This window comes from Neofelis nebulosa, chromosome 10, assembly GCF_028018385.1.
Source record: "Neofelis nebulosa isolate mNeoNeb1 chromosome 10, mNeoNeb1.pri, whole genome shotgun sequence".
Lineage (NCBI taxonomy): Eukaryota > Metazoa > Chordata > Mammalia > Carnivora > Felidae > Neofelis > Neofelis nebulosa.
In genome coordinates, this window is record NC_080791.1 from 21,197,244 (window position 1) to 21,213,567 (window position 16,324).

At 39.5% G+C, this 16,324-nt stretch overlaps 2 protein-coding genes across 2 annotated transcripts; both read right to left on the minus strand.

Annotated features, from left to right (window-relative positions):
• Window positions 1–823: 823 nt before the first annotated feature.
• LOC131488516 (olfactory receptor 8B3-like) lies at window positions 824–1,756 on the minus strand. The gene has a single exon (XM_058690397.1). The coding sequence runs from the start codon at window positions 1,754–1,756 to the stop codon at window positions 824–826; it is 933 nt and encodes a 310-aa protein (XP_058546380.1).
• A 10,252-nt stretch (window positions 1,757–12,008) lies between these two features.
• Window positions 12,009–12,955, minus strand: LOC131488517 (olfactory receptor 8B8-like). Its single transcript, XM_058690398.1, is given in 2 exon segments — window positions 12,009–12,628; window positions 12,631–12,955. Coding segments are annotated over 2 exon segments (930 nt in total). The 5' UTR covers window positions 12,941–12,955.
• Window positions 12,956–16,324: the final 3,369 nt, after the last annotated feature.

The window sequence follows — 16,324 nt, forward strand, 5'->3', positions numbered from 1 at the left end:
ATGTTACAGTTCTCTACAGAATAGGATATAAAATCAAACTGAAACGTGGATCCTAATTTTCATAACCACTCTCCACAATAAATAAGGGACTTCATTCATACTTGTTGCCCATGTGTCTTGTTGAGTCCTGACCTACTGACAAAATTCTGTGCTCCTTTCTTTTCCAGGCCTATTCTCTGAATTACAAACACTTGCAAACATTGCAAATTCAGGCTTTTTTTTTCTTTTCAATTTGAAGAAAAATAACCTCCCTATTTGAGCCAAACATCTTTCTAATATACTAGCTCCCAAGGCATTCTCTCTCCCAACAAAAAGAACCATCAAGTGTTTTTTGAGAGAGAATATGAAAAAAAGTAATACCCACACCGAGAGAAATTCATGAATCATCTTGGAACAAAGCACAGTTAATTTTCAAATTTGCAATGTTTTCTCATAGTCCGTGCTTACTGAAACAAAAACAGAATAAAGTAGAGCAAAATAGACTACAAATAGTAGACTTGAAATCAGAAGGCTTTGATTTGATGAATTATGTGACTTTAGGTAAATCTAACTACTCTGAGCTTCACTTTCCCATGCATACAATAAATATATTTTGAGGATCACTGATGTGTTGGTTTGGCTGTTCAAAGGTAAAAGAGAAAAGCCTACCAAAAGACACTTTATACTTGATGTTTACATATGCAAAATGGATTAACCTTGATTGCCTTTATGGAATCTTCAATCCCAGGACTTAAAGGAGACATATACTTGCCAATTGGAAGATGGAACACTGGGAATACAAACAGTATTTGATACAAGTTTCTAATGTCAAGTGGCAGATATATCAAAACTTTCCCCTATTCAGAGTTTTTCTCAGAGCAAGTTTAATGTCTTTGTTTCTCAAGCTGTAAATGAATGGGTTCATCAAGGGAACTATATTGGTATAAAAGACAGAAGAGATTTTCCCCTCATCCATAGATCCAGCAGAAGATGGTTTAAGATACATAAATGCACCTGACCCAAAGAACAAGGAAACAGCAATTATGTGGGAACTGCAGGTGCTGAACGCTTTGGACCTGCCCTCAGTGGAGCTGATGTGGAGGATGCTGGAAAGGATGGAACCATAAGACACAAAGATGGTGACACTGGGCACAATGATGTTGATGCCCACCACGATGAAAACCACCAGCTCATTCACGTAGGTGCTTGTGCAGGAAAGCTGGAGCACGGGGAGGATGTCACACAAATAATGGTTGATGGTGTTTGCATTGCAGAAGGTCAGTCTCAGCATGCATCCTGTGTGGGCCATAGCACCCGAAAATGCCATCAAATATGAACCAAGCATAAGGCTGGAACACGCTTTAGGGGACAGGACAACATTATACAAAAGTGGGTTACAGATGGCCACATAGCGATCATAGGCCATTGATGTCAGCACATAACCTTCAGAAATACCAAAAAAACTGAAAAGGTAAAGCTGGGCCATGCACCCCCTATAGGAGATGATATTCTTCTTTGATGTGAAGTTAAATAGCATTTTGGGTGTAAACACAGAAGAATAACAGAAGTCTATGAAGGACAAATTGGAGAGGAAAAAGTACATGGGGGTGTGTAGATGTGAATTCAGCCCAATTAGAGTTATCAAGCCTAAATTTCCCAATGCAGTGACCACGTAAATGACTAGAAACAGGCAGAACAGGGGGAGCTGGAGATCTGGTAGGTCTGTTAGCCCCAGCAGAATGAATTCAGTCACAAAAGAAGCATTCCCAGGCACCATTTTACTCTAAGTGAATCTGTGGACACAGGAGGAAAATGTTACACAGAAAAATTCAATTTTTCTCACCATATAGCCTCTCATGAGAATTGGGTATGTACAAAGAATATCTGAGACTAGCCTAATCTGGACCCACAGATCTGCTTTACCATTATCGTGAATCTAGTGACATGGGCATTCCCTCATTAGAGTCTTTATAAATTGCATAAGCACAGAGCATCAAAACTGAGCTGACAGTATGAAGGCCAATGTTTCCATATGTCAACATGACTGCTGCATAAAGCAAAGGTTAAGGGAGAAGATTGGACTAGGAGAGAATCGCTTCCTCTCATTTCATTTCTTTGACCACATGACCCCTCCCCTAATCAGTAAAATTGGAGGCAGCAACCCACCAACCTGGTGCTGGCCTCTAATGGGGATTAGACTTGGTGTGGTGAGAATGAAAAACATTGTTTCCAATCCAAATAAAAGACCAGGACTAGGAGAGTTTAAGTTCCTGCTCCATGCCACAAAGTAAAAACCGTAACTTTGGAAGAGTGAGAGTTCCATCCATGGAACTGACCAATACATTGCATCCTTTGAACCCAATAATGTCTCTGAACCTTCCCTGCACCACCATCCCCCCTCCAACAGGTTCTTCTGTCAATTTCACTTGAGTCTGAGGATTGCGAAATCTGGAATGAAAGTGGCATATCTTAGATTCCTGGACTTCCATCGCAAAAGGAGGACATTAATATAAATGGAATTCAGAAACTCACCTTCTCTAGGCAAGAAAACCTTGGTTCTTCCCTACCATTATTACCCCTGTGGTTCTGAAAGGGAAGCTTTAGTCTCTGAGACTTCGCTCCCTTTGGTTCTATGAGGATGGAGACCACTCTTAATTTCTGATGCGCTCTGGAAATCTTTCTGAACTACGGAATAGAATTTCTGATTTTGAGTCCTCTCAAGCAGCAGACAAAAATAAACAGCCTTTCTTATTATCATTTTTGCCACTTAAAATTCACAGAAGACAACGCAAGTGTAAGGATATAATGTACCCAGTTATAAACAGGGCAGACACTTACTCAGTCTCTCCCACAGGGAATAGTTTCTAGGTATAATAGGGTATTGAGGGGATTGTATTTACACAAAGGACCATAACGTGTCTCCAATACTGTAGGGACTCAAAGTTTTACCCAAGTTTTCCCCCCACTGTAGGGAATGGACATCTCCCAAAGAGGGTCAAAAAATAAATTCCCATTTCCCATTAAACAAGATGGCAGAAGAGGAAGCCCCAAACCTCATACCCTCCATGAATACACTGATTTGAAAACATTTCATGTACAGATTGCCTTTTTGGGAAATCCAGATACTAGTTAAGGCAGTCCTGCTCCCAGTTAAAGCATGAAACTGGTCACACTGAAACTGGTAGGGAAGGCCAAGATATCCTCTTGTCCTATACTTATCCTTGCACAGCACCTTCAAATTGGGACAAAACCCCCAAGTTCCTGGCTTCTCCGAGGGGAGGGAATGAAGTGCACCATGTGTCCAATGCCCCAGCTTTTATTAGCTGTGTCCTGAAGACTGGCTTCTAGAGAGTCTCTGTCAGAAAGCAGAGGGAATACAGGACACAGCACACTTCAGCTGCCTGGGGTGAGAGAGAGTAAAGATGGTGGTTTGTCCTGGAAGTCACCATAGCTCCTCCCCCTGGCTCAGCACAGACCAAGCAATTGAAAAGCCCTTTCTTACAGCTTCTTTCTGGTGAGGGAAAATGGGCACAAGGTGTTCAATAACACAATTTATCTGTGAGCTGCCTGAGGAACTAGCTTCAGTCTTGCATGTTTTAGAGCACAGATGGGACCTGGCACACTATGGATGTCTTTGTTGGTGGGGAGGGGAGGTCACCAGGAACAAAGAAAGAGGATAGGACTGCACAAACTTTGAGAGGCCTCCAGAGTCTCTGACCAGGCTTATTGGTGGTGCCCTCTCCAGTTCAAGGCCAGTCCATGAGTATTAGGCCAAATGGGTGTTTGTCTAATGTGCAGACACCAGTGCAGAGAGTCAATGAAAATGAAGACAAGTTGAAACACTTTCCAAAAAGGAATAAGAGCAATCTCCACAAACTGACTCTAATGGAATGAAAATATGTGATATACCTGACAGAAAATTGAAAATAACTGTCATCAAGATGCTCACTGTAGTCAGAGAACAAAACACAAACCAAGAGGAAATCTGAACAAGAGACAGAAAAAAGTATTAAACAGAAATCATGGAGCTGAAGAACACAATAACAGCACTGAAAAATTCACTGGAGGGGCTCCAGAGCAAACTAGACCAAGCAAAAGAAGGAATCACTGAATTGGATAAAAGGCCACTGGAAATTATTCCATGAGAGGGTGAAATGAAAAAAGAATGAAACATAGTGAAGGAAGCATGAGGCACTTATTGGATGCTACCATGTGGACCAATATGTACATTTTAGAAACCTCAGCAGGACAGTGAGATAGGATCAGAAAGCACATTTGGAGAAAAAAAAGGCTGAAAAGTTCCCATCATAGCAATTTCCTGATACTATGACCTATTTATAGAAAAATAAGTCCCATAAAAATTGCATTATGAGCATACATATACAAATACCAAGGGTTAACTACTTATCCACTCTCCATTTTACTTAACTGAGCTAATCTGACTTCCACTTGCATAGTCAGATCTATACCAACTTCCAGGAACAATGCTTATCCAGGCAGGTGAGATATAAAATGCTCTAACCCAATATTCTGGGACTCAACACAAACTTACTGACTACTGGATCACCTCTAAACTTGAATTATGATGGTGATATCTGGTTCTGATTCAATGGTTATGCTTTATAATACCTCTGGTGATTGAAGCAGTCTTTTCTCTATGCCTAAATATATCAATTTTTCTATATTCCCAAATTATTAAATTCACATAGTTGTTGAACATAATGCTTAAAGAAGTTCTTTAAGAAGAGGTACCTGGGTTGGCTCAGTCGGTTAGGCATCCGACTTCATGACCTCACAGCTCAGGTCATGATCTTACAGTTCATGAGTTCAAGTCCCACATTGGGCTCTGTGCTGACAGCTCAGATCTTAGAGCCTGCTTCAGATTCTGTGTCTCCCTCTCTCTCTCTGCCCCTCCCCCATTTGTGCTCTGTCTCTCAAAAATAAATAAACGTTAAAAAAAATTAAAAAAAAAAAGAAGGGGGTGCCTGGGTGGCTCAGTTGGTTGAGTGTCTGACATCGGCTCAGGTCCTGATCTTGCACTCCATGAGTTCGAGCCTCATGTCAAGCTCTGTGCTGGCAGCTAAGAGCCTGCAGCCTGCTTTGGATTTTGTGTCTCCCTATCTCTCTCTCTCTCTATGCCTCTCCCTGCTCATGCTCTGTCTCTCTCTCTCTGTCAAAAATAAATAAACATTAAAAATTTTTTAAAAAGGGGCACCTGGGTGGCTCAGTCGGTTAAGCGTTCGACTTTGGCTCAAGTCATGATCTTGCGGTTCTTGAGTTTGAGCCCTGTGTCAGGCTCTGTGCTGACAGCTCTGAGCCTCAAGCCTGCTTCAGATTCTGTGTCTCCCTCTCTCTTTGTCCCTCCCCGGTTCACACTCTGTCTCTCTCTTTCTCAAAAATAAACATTAATTTTTTTTTAATATTTTAAAAAAGTTCTTTAAGAAAAGACTATCAAAAATGTAGAAAAAAAAATTAAAAAAAAAGAATGTAGAAAGGGTGAATAAAATTAAATTATATAATGTTATGAGAACTATATCCTCTTTACATTAACCTAATGACATATAACCTACTACAAACCTATACAATGGGGTTCTACGTTGACTTTGCTCCTCCCACAGACACTTCTGGAAATTCCTCATTAGGTGTAGTAAAAGGATTCTCTCTTCCCTGGACTGGTTTAGCATCCTCCATACATTACTTCTGCTGGTTTCTTCTGTGCGAGCCATGCTGTGCTTAGAAGGCTGTTTCCTCCACCTGTGACTTTATTCTGATCCTGATTAGTTTAAATTTTAATTTCAGTAGAGGTATAATCAAAGTTTTCAGCCATAATTTATTGTTAAAGTTAACATAAATACATATATCAAAGTCTACAAAATATACACTTCAACCATCATAAAATGAACAGCTTATAATGACCATGAAGATCTATAAACAGACTATTCCTGCCTTCCAGAGCCCTTGTGCGCCCCTACAGTCTCCCATTCTCCATCATGATACCGCTACAATCATGCGGGAGCATTTGTTCCCAGCTTCGTCACTTAAGTGGGGCCTCATGCATTCCACATCCAGCCAGCAGAAGGAAAAGAAAACATGGAAATGATTACTATAGTCTACCCTTAGGTGTTTCCATTTATCATATAGGCCAGTATAAAATAAGAATATATTCACACATTCTAAATTAAGCGATAGAACTTTCAAATATGAAATGTCAAAGATATTTTTCGACATTTTTTCTTAGTTTAGGATTTTGTTTTTATTTGTGTTCTGAGCCTTTTTAGTCACTAAAACCATTTTCATGTTTCACTGATATTTAAAAGTACAGTATATTAATAATAATAATAATGATAATAGTACCTTGATATACTTAGAATCAAAACACCATTCCTCGTCACAGCTCTACCACTTGAAAGTTGTAATTTGAGGGTGCCCGGGGTGGCTCAGTTGTTAAGCACCAGACTTTGGCTTAGGTCATGATCTCATGGGTTCGTGAGTTCAAGTTCCACATTGGGTGAGCTCGAGCCCCACTTCAGGTGAGCACAAGCCTTACTTTGGGTGAGCCCGCTTCTCTCTCTTTCTCTCTTTCTCTGCCCCTCATCGGATTCTCTCTCTCTGCCCCTTGCTCACCTGCTCACTTGCTCTCTCTCTCAAAAAAAAAAAAAGAAAAGAAAAAGTTGTAATTTGAGACAAATCATGAACAAGTCTGAGCATCAGTTTCTTAATCTGTGAAATGAAAACTAAGATTCCCTCTCTTCTTTATCTCACATTACTTCCCTTCGGAATACTTAAACTGACAGATGTGACAGTGCAGAAAAAACTAAAACACGTTAAGAGGAATCGTAACACCCTGCACATCTCTATGAATATTTGAAGTGGGTTAATTTAACTTTACAGCAGAGAGAGGATTTCAGAGCCCCTATGATTCCACCAGCCACTAGTCACTGAGAAAAATGAATGTCTCTGTCTCAGCATGTAAAATTTCTGTGTATGAGATTAGTGTTTAAAGGTACAGATTTTGCATAACAAAACCCCACATATCAACCAACTGCTGTTCAGCTGATAATAAACTGAAATGTCCCAATGCACGAGAGCAAAACCCACTCTGCCGGACTCAGGGAAAATACCAGGTTCGTCCCCCAACATGGACATCGATTCAACAAAATTTATTTATTTATTTATTTATTTATTTATTTATTTATTTATTTAACATTCATTTATTTTTCAGAGAGAGAGAGAAAGAGACAGAGTGCAAGCGAGGGAGGGACAGAGAGAGAAAGACACAGCATCTGAAGCAGGCTCCAAGCTCTGAACTGTCAGCACAGAGCCTGACATGGGGCTCAAAATCATGAACTGCGAGATCATGACCTGAGCCGAAGTCAGATGCTCAACGAACTGAGCCACCCAGGCGCCCCCAAAATCAATTTTAAGAAGTAATTTTAAGACTGATTTTAGAATCCATCTACTCTGTCACATTATGATAATATACATTTATATCTTTCTCTTACCATGCCTTATTTATGTATGTGACATATAGCCCAATGCCATACATTGCTAGGTACTTAGAGGTACAAGATGCTGTGTGTGTGTGTGCACGCAAGTGTGTGTGTGTGTGTGTGTGTGTGTGTGTGTGTATTTCCATGAACAGGAAAGTGATTAAAGCAATAACCATTTCCTTTTACTAGATTCAGCAGGTACTTTTTGCTCATCCTTCGCAGCAGCTGGAACCAGGAACCATCTACCCGAAAGTAGTTTGCATATCATACAATCAGTGTTAGGCAGTGATCTCATAAAATATAAGACTCCAAGACTCTGTGTGTGTAGGGAGGGGGGTGTGCTTAGGGTGCACTGTAAAGAGGAGTGGAAAACTAGGTTCAATAAATGTAGGTGTTCAGCAATTCAAAGGACATGGAACTCAGAACCCCTTGTACTTCTGGTTTGCATGACACCTTAACCACAGCTTACCCCGATCATGCTCATTCCAGATCTGGTCCTGAGCAACAATACCAGCTCAGGTACAGAAAGTTTAGATTAAACAAAGGCAGAATGTAATCAATGTCGCTTCTGGTCCTGAACTAGGAGGATCATTTTCTGTTATTGCCCAGAAAGCTCAAGCTTTCATACTGATTTAGAGATGGCTGTGTCCTAGTACACAGGTCCAGACAAATCCCATGCTTTACCTGCTTGACTCTTAGCTGTGACAATTTGATACGAGACTCATACTTTCTCTCCTAACTTCTTTTATGGCCATTCAGATAACACTAAAAAGCAAAAACCATAAGGGATAACTCTATGTTGTGCATGTAACACACCTAACTTGGTTCTCTTTTTGAAAAAAGGAAAATCCATACACAGTTCTTAAATCACTAACCAGAAAGTTGTCAGCTGAGTTGCTTTTACTAAAGCTTTGTCAATCTTACCTTTATAAATGTCTTAATAGCTTTTATAACAATTTTAATAAACTTTTCCCCAAACAACCTGAAAAAAATGGGTCCTAGTTCAAAAGAAAGCTTATCTTTTCGGCAGTAAAAAATTATCATTTCTGAAAGTCTTTGTCTGCAACTGAAGCAGATTTCACTTGTATTTTAAGGCTTCTCAAATGAAATATTAGTGACCATGTTTAACACATACTTTTAGCTACCTCAAATAGTGATAAGATACATAACAATATGAACACACCTTTGCAATGTCTACAGGGATTCCTGAATAGCACAGACATTATTTACATACTGACACACTCTTTTCTTTTTTTTTTTTTTCTTTTTTTTTTTTTTATTTATTTTTGGGACAGAGAGAGACAGAGCATGAACGGGGGAGGGGCAGAGAGAGAGGGAGACACAGAATCGGAAACAGGCTCCAGGCTCCGGGCCATCAGCCCAGAGCCTGACGCGGGGCTCGAACTCACGGACCGCGAGATCGTGACCTGGCTGAAGTCGGACGTTTAACCGACTGCGCCACCCAGGCGCCCCACTGACACACTCTTTTCAATAAGGAATACAATTTCATCAAAATAGACAATAAGTAAAAGAAAGCAAAAATTAAAAAAAAAAACAGTGAAAATCAACCATTTTATATAAATACTACTTGGTAAGGGCATGTGGTGTGAGAGGTCATGTAAAATCATAAGTCAGTGGCTATCTGGTGATAGATGATAACTACATTTATCATGGTGAGCATTTTGTACAGTATATAAATGTCAGATCACTATGTTGTATGTGTGAAACTAGTGTAATATTTATGCTAACTATACTTTAGTTAAAGATCAATTAATTTTTCTTTGTAATAAATTGGCTTCCAGAAAAAAATTAATTTTTAAAATAAATAAGTGAACCACAGTCAAGGTTTTTGCGATGTCAAACATCTAAAAAAAAGACAAGCTAACAAACCAGTTATGCTAAATTTCACAATGCCTAAATCTTTATTTTTTTAATGTAAATTAAAGTTAGTTAACATACAGTGAAGTCTTGGCTTCAGGAGTAGAGCCCAGTGACTCATCTCTTATATATGACACCCGGTGCTCATCCTGAAAAGTGTGCTTCTTCATGCCCATCACTCATTTAACCCATTGCCCCACTCACCACCCCTCCAGCAACCCTCAGTTTGTTCTCTGTACTTAAGAGTCTCTAATGGTTTGCCTCCTTCTCTGTTTTTATGTTATTTTTCCTCCCTTTCCCTATATTTATCTGTTTTGTTTCTCAAATTCCACAAATGAGTGATATCATATGATACCTGTCTTTGACTGACTTATTTCATTTACCATATTACCCTCTAGTTCCATCCACATTGTTGCAAATGGTAAGATTTCATTATTTTTCATTGCCAAGTAGTATTCCATTGTATACACACACACGCACACACACACACACACACACATCTTCGTTATCCATTCATCAGTCGATGGACATCACAATATCTAAATCTTGAGCGAATATTAGAAAAATGGTATAAAAGTAATATTATTAAAGTTATCTTAGAAATGTTTAAATTATCACTTGATTAAGAGGTTTTTGTATCAAGATTTTATTCAAATTCTAGTTAGTTAATAAATAGCGTAATATTGGATTCAGAAGTGAAATTTAGGATTAAAAGTTTTTAAAGTAGTCATCTTTTTGTGTTGTCTCAAAAGAAAAATAAGCCAACATCCTATTCCAGAAAAGAAATTGTCACAACTTGGTTTATTCACCGCGTGTTTCTTTCAAGTTGTCATTGCTTTCCCAGCTGCAGTTTCAGGATTTTGTATCTTAAACTCCATATGGGAGTAGCATATGGAAACCAACAAAAACAGGAGTGATTTAGCTGTTCCCAAGTCCTGTAGCTCTGTGAGTTTTCCTGTTTAAATTTTTTTTTCAACGTTTTTTTATTTATTTTTGGGACAGAGAGAGACAGAGCATGAACGGGGGAGGGGCAGAGAGAGAGGGAGACACAGAATCAGAAACAGGCTCCAGGCTCCGAGCCATCAGCCCAGAGCCTGACGCGGGGCTCGAACTCACGGACCGCGAGATCGTGACCTGGCTGAAGTCGGACGCTTAACCGACTGCGCCACCCAGGCGCCCTGAGTTTTCCTGTTTAAATATCAAGTGACTTTCACTTTTATCCTATCCAGAGAAATCCTGAGATCTCCATAACATTCCTAGAGCTTCCAGAAAGGAAGAGTCATAGAAACAGCTGTCTTTTCCCCATAATTTGCTTTCTAAACTCCTTCAACCTCACTTGAGTTTTGAATACCACATACTATTTAATCTCCTGAAATACCTGATCTCTGTGTTCCTGGTTCCTCGTAAATGTGGCCACCAATTTGGGCCTACCTTCCCCAAAACACTATTAATGCATGATCATCATGCATTATAAGTTTTATCAAAGCTGTATGTACAGTGGGGGGATAATTACAGTACTCTAAAGAGCAGGATACAAATTCAAACTGAAATGTGGTTTTAAACCTCATTGTCCTTTTTTCTACAGAGAGATTTTTTGTTTATTGTACATGCGTTTTTTTATATCTTGACCTAATGCTTTGTGGCTGGGTTCCTTTCTCTTCTGTGCCCATTCTGTGAATTACTAGTACTTGCAAACATTCTAAAATCTTTTTTTTTAACTTAATTTACAGAAAAAGCTCCATTTTTGAGCCAATCATCTCTCAACTATCCTAGCATAACAGGACTTCTCTTTCACAAGAAAAAGAACTATTAAACTATTTTCCTAAAACAACCACTACCCTGAGAGATATTCATGTATAAGCCAACAAAGCACTGTCAACTTCAAAAATAAAAACGTTTTCTCATATTCCACGATTACTGAAATAAAAATAATGAAATGAAGTAGACAAGTATACTTGAAACAGCAGTAGACTGAAATCAGGAGGTTACAGTTTATCTAGGTGTTTCTTTCATAAGATGTATGATTTAACTCATTAAATTTTCTCAGCTTCAGTATCATGTCTATGCAATAAATATATATTCATGATATAAATATGTCTCAGTTTCATATTTACCAAGATAAACATGAAATCTCTGCCAGAAGGAGCATATGTCAGTTTACAGCTGGCAAGTGGATTATATTTTATGGACTTTATGGAACCTGCTATATCTGTGAAACACTGGCATTTCAAGGAGGCACATTCAAGGCCAATGGAAGATGTAACCAGTAGAGTATGGATTATCTGATTCCTGATTCCACCAGTACATTATAAGTCGCAGGTAAGAATCCAAGATCACCGTAGTGTTACTTTACCTGATCTTTTGCAGAACCTCTTATCTTTTTCCAGGAGAAAAAAAAGCAAACTCCATAATGACAATGGAAAAACAAAGATAAGCTTATTCATTAATGTTAAATAGTTAAAATGGTGTAAAAGAGTAGAAATTGCAAAACTGGTGAGGAAGGAAACTATACTATTTAAAAATTGGAAACAAATTGAGAGAAGACTCAATTTCCTTCATCATGGTAACAAAGGTATAGGATATGAAGTCTCCGCCTAAACTGTGATAAAAGAAACAGAATATACCAGTCCTATTACTACCTGCACAGGGAACTGATTCTGATCAAAACCTTCTCCTACTGAGGGTTTTTCTCAGAGCAGTTTTAACATCTTTGTTTCTCAAGCTGTAGATTAAAGGGTTCATCATGGGAACCACACTGGTATAAAAGACAGAAGAGATTTTCCCCTTATGCATAGACAGAGCAGACGACGGTTTGAGATATGTAAATGCACCTGATCCAAAGAACAAGGAAACAGCAATTATGTGGGAACTGCAGGTGCTGAACGCTTTGGACCTGCCCTCAGTGGAGCTGATGCGGAGGATGCTGGAAAGGATGGAACCATAAGACACAAAGATGGTGACACTGGGCACAATGATGTTGATGCCCACCACGATGAAAACCACCAGCTCATTCACGTAGGTGCTTGTGCAGGAGAGCTGGAGAAGGGGGAGGATGTCACACAAATAATGGTTGATGGTGTTTGCATCACAGAAGGTCAGTCTCAGCATGCATCCTGTGTGGGCCATAGCACCCGAAAATGCCATCAAATATGAACCAAGCATAAGACAGGAACACTCTTTAGGGGACATGACAACATTATACAAAAGTGGGTTACAGATGGCCACATAGCGATCATAGGCCATTGATGTCAGCACATAGCATTCAGAAATGATAAAAAACAAAAAAAGTAGAATTGGGTCATGCACCCCCTATAGGAGATACTATTCTTCTTTGATGTGAAATTAATCAGCATTTTGGGTGTAAACACAGAAGCATAACAGAGGTCTATGAAGGACAAATTGGAGAGGAAAAAGTACATGGGGATATGTAGGTGTGAATTCAGCCCAATTAGAGTTATCAAGCCCAAATTTCCTAACACAGTGACCACATACATGACTAGAAACAGGCAGAACAGGGGGAGCTGGAGATCTGGTAGGTCTGTTAGCCCTACCAGCATAAATTCAGTCACAAAAGAGGCATTTGTAGGAGCCATTCTTCTCCAAGGGGATCTGTGAGCACAGAAAAACAGGGTTACATTAGATGAAAACCCACCACTTCCCACAATATTGCATCCTAAAAGAGGGAATATAGGCTGGGACTATCTGAGACTAACCAAATCTAGATCACTAAAATCTGTCTTTACCTCTATCATGATACTGAGAAACACTAACTTCTCCTTTATTAGAGGTTTATAAGCTAAATATAGCAAAGAGTATCGCAATTTAGCCTAAAGAGGGAAGTCCAGTGCTGCCATATGCAAACACAACTGCTGGAAAAACCAAGGGAGAAGGGAGAAAAAGGATGGACCAGGACATAATTGTCCTTCTCTTATCCCCCCATTTCTTCATTCACTTAAGACTCCCATTAAATAAATATGGAGGTAGAGATCTTAGGATATTTGCTGGTCTCTCATCCATATTAGACCTTATGTGGTGGGAACCGAGAACATCGTTTCTTTCTTTTTTCTTTTTTTAATTTTTTTTTTTTACGTTTTTTTTTTTTTTTTTTTTTTTTTTTTTTAATTTATTTTTGGGACAGAGAGAGACAGAGCATGAACGGGGGAGGGGCAGAGAGAGAGGGAGACACAGAATCGGAAACAGGCTCCAGGCTCCGAGCCATCAGCCCAGAGCCCGACGCGGGGCTCGAACTCACGGACCGCGAGATCGTGACCTGGCTGAAGTCGGACGCTTAACCGACTGCGCCACCCAGGCGCCCCTCTTTTTTTAATTTTTAATGCTTGTTTATTTTTTGAGAGACAGAGAGAGAGAGAGAGAGAGAGAGAGAGAGAGAGAGAGAGAGAGAAACAGCACCAGCAAGGGAGGGGCAGAGAAAGAGGGAGACACAGAATCTGAAGCAGAGTCCAGGCTCTGAGCTGTCAGCACAGAGCCCAACGTGGGGCTTGAACTCATAAATTGTGAGATCATGACCTGAGCCAAAGTCAAACGCTTAACTGACTAAGCCACCCAGGTGTCCAAGAACATGGTTTCTAATCCAAAACTAAGGGACCAGAGTCTAGGACAGGTTAAGTTACTGCCTCATGTCACAGAATAAAATCCACAAATCCAGAAAAGTGAGAGTTCTATCCATGGAGAAGGAATTTATTGATGGAGATATTGTATCCCTGCACTACTTAAGTCTCTAAACATTCCTGATCTCCCTTTGAACAGATTCTTCCTCACTTGAATCTCAGAACTGCATAAAGTAAAAATGAAAGTGGCATATTAGATCTTTGGATTTCCATCTTACAACAAGAGGGACATTCATATAAATGGAATTCAAACACTCACACTTCTTAGGCAAGAATATCCTGGTGCTTCCTTATTGTTTGTTTACCCCAGCAGTCCTGGAAAGGCAATTTCAGGGCTTTGTGCCCTTTGATTCTAAGAGGATATTGCATGGGTGTAACTTCAGATACGTCCTAGAAACCTTTCCGAGCTACAGATCATAATTTCTGATTATGACTTTGAGTTCTCTCAAACAACAGAGAAAAAGAAAGTCTTCATTATTAACTCGTTTGCCATTTGATAAGGTACACATGATTGAATGTGAGTTTAATGATACACTGCACGTGGTTATAAACAGAACAGAAGCTTGCACAGTCATTTCCCCTTGGGAAATAGATTCTATGCATAAAGGGAAATAGGAGGATTGTATTTACAGCCTCCACCACGCGTCTGCCTTTAGTTCTGCAGGGACTCAACATTAACTCAAGGTTTCTCATCACTCGTGGGATTGTGTATCTCCCAAGACAAAGCCCAAAATGAACTCCCATCTCTTTGTCATCTTCATCTCTGAAGGGAAATCGATTATACATTTCCCTCTTTCTTCCCATATCCTAACTGGAAGTTTTTCTGCAGGCATTCTGCCTCTAAGATTCTTTATTTCTTTATCTGAAAATTTGCAAGATGGAGCGTCTCAGGTCAACTGTCTCTTCCTGGGATATGTCTAAAATAATTTTAATGCCACGTATCCCTTCTAAGGTTTCTTTTTTTTAAATACATACCGGAAATTTGTACCTGACCATCCTCCTGAGACTTTTGTGACGTTTCAATAACTGACGTCATCTATTTCTTCTCATCACACACACACAAACAGGGGCTGCAGAGTTAGAGCGTGTGTATAAATCCTACCTCCACTCTTACTAATCATACCCCAGGCAAATTACTTAATCTCTTTCTTCCTCTGGTTTATCTTTGTAAAATAGAAATGGTAAAAAAAAAAAAATGGCATCACTTTCATTAAATTGTTCTAATCATTAGATGAAAAAATGTAAGTAAAATGGCTAGAACACTGACTATCCCACAGTAGATAGTCATTAACGTCAGCTTATATAGGTTCTCAAAAATTTTGAAACAACCTCCATCATAACACTCATCATTCTTCCCTTTGATTCTCCTGTTCTTCAATAATTATAACTTCTGTAAGAATAATTTTTGTCTTATTTGTTAAGTACAGTACGGTGTACAGAGTAGGAACTCAAATTTTTCTGAAAGTGATGTTGTTCTCAAAGCTTCAAAATATTTTCCACAAAACCCAAATGCTAAGCCACAGAGTCTGCCACCACAATGACATCCATGCCTTTCCTTCAGCCACCACCATAATTGAGGCAGTGGTTAGGTTTTAACTTAACTCTCCTACGGAACCGTAGTGGCTTTTCTATTTTCTAGCATTTCCACACACGCCCTCTTACTTAACCATCCACACTGCTGTTAGAATGACCTCTGAAAGCACAGATCTGTCATTCCCTAGTTCAAGAACTTTCAATTGTTCTCCATTATCATGGGCAACTGAAATTTTGTCATAAAATGATGTCTTAAAACTGTGATTCAGGGGCACCTGGGTGGCTCAGGTGGTTGAATGTCCGATTCTTGATTTCAGCTTGGGTCTTGATCTCAGGGTTGTGAGTTCAAGCCCTGCCTTGCACTCCACGGTGGGCATGGGGCCTGCTTTAAAAAAATAAGCAAAAGGTACCCCCCCCCCTCCATGCCATGATTCAGCCTCAGTAAAACCAAAGAAGAAATTGAGTCGAAGCTATTTTTTTCTTTCTTCCCCATCTTTACAGGGTATAATTGAAAATTAATAACTTTATATATTTAAGATATATGACTTGAGGGGCACCTGGGTGGCTCGGTCACTTAAGCGTCCCACTTTGGCTCAGGTCATGATTTCACGGCTCATGAGTTTGAGCCCCGCCTCAGGCTCTGTGCTGACAGCCTGGAGCCTGCTTCAGATTCTGTGTCTCCTCTTTCTGCCCCTCTCCCACTCACACTCTGTCTCTCTCTCTCAAAAATAAATAAACATAAAAAAATTAAGATATTTGACTTGAGTTTATAAGTGTAAACATTGTCAAATAATTCCCCCAAATTAATTAAAATAT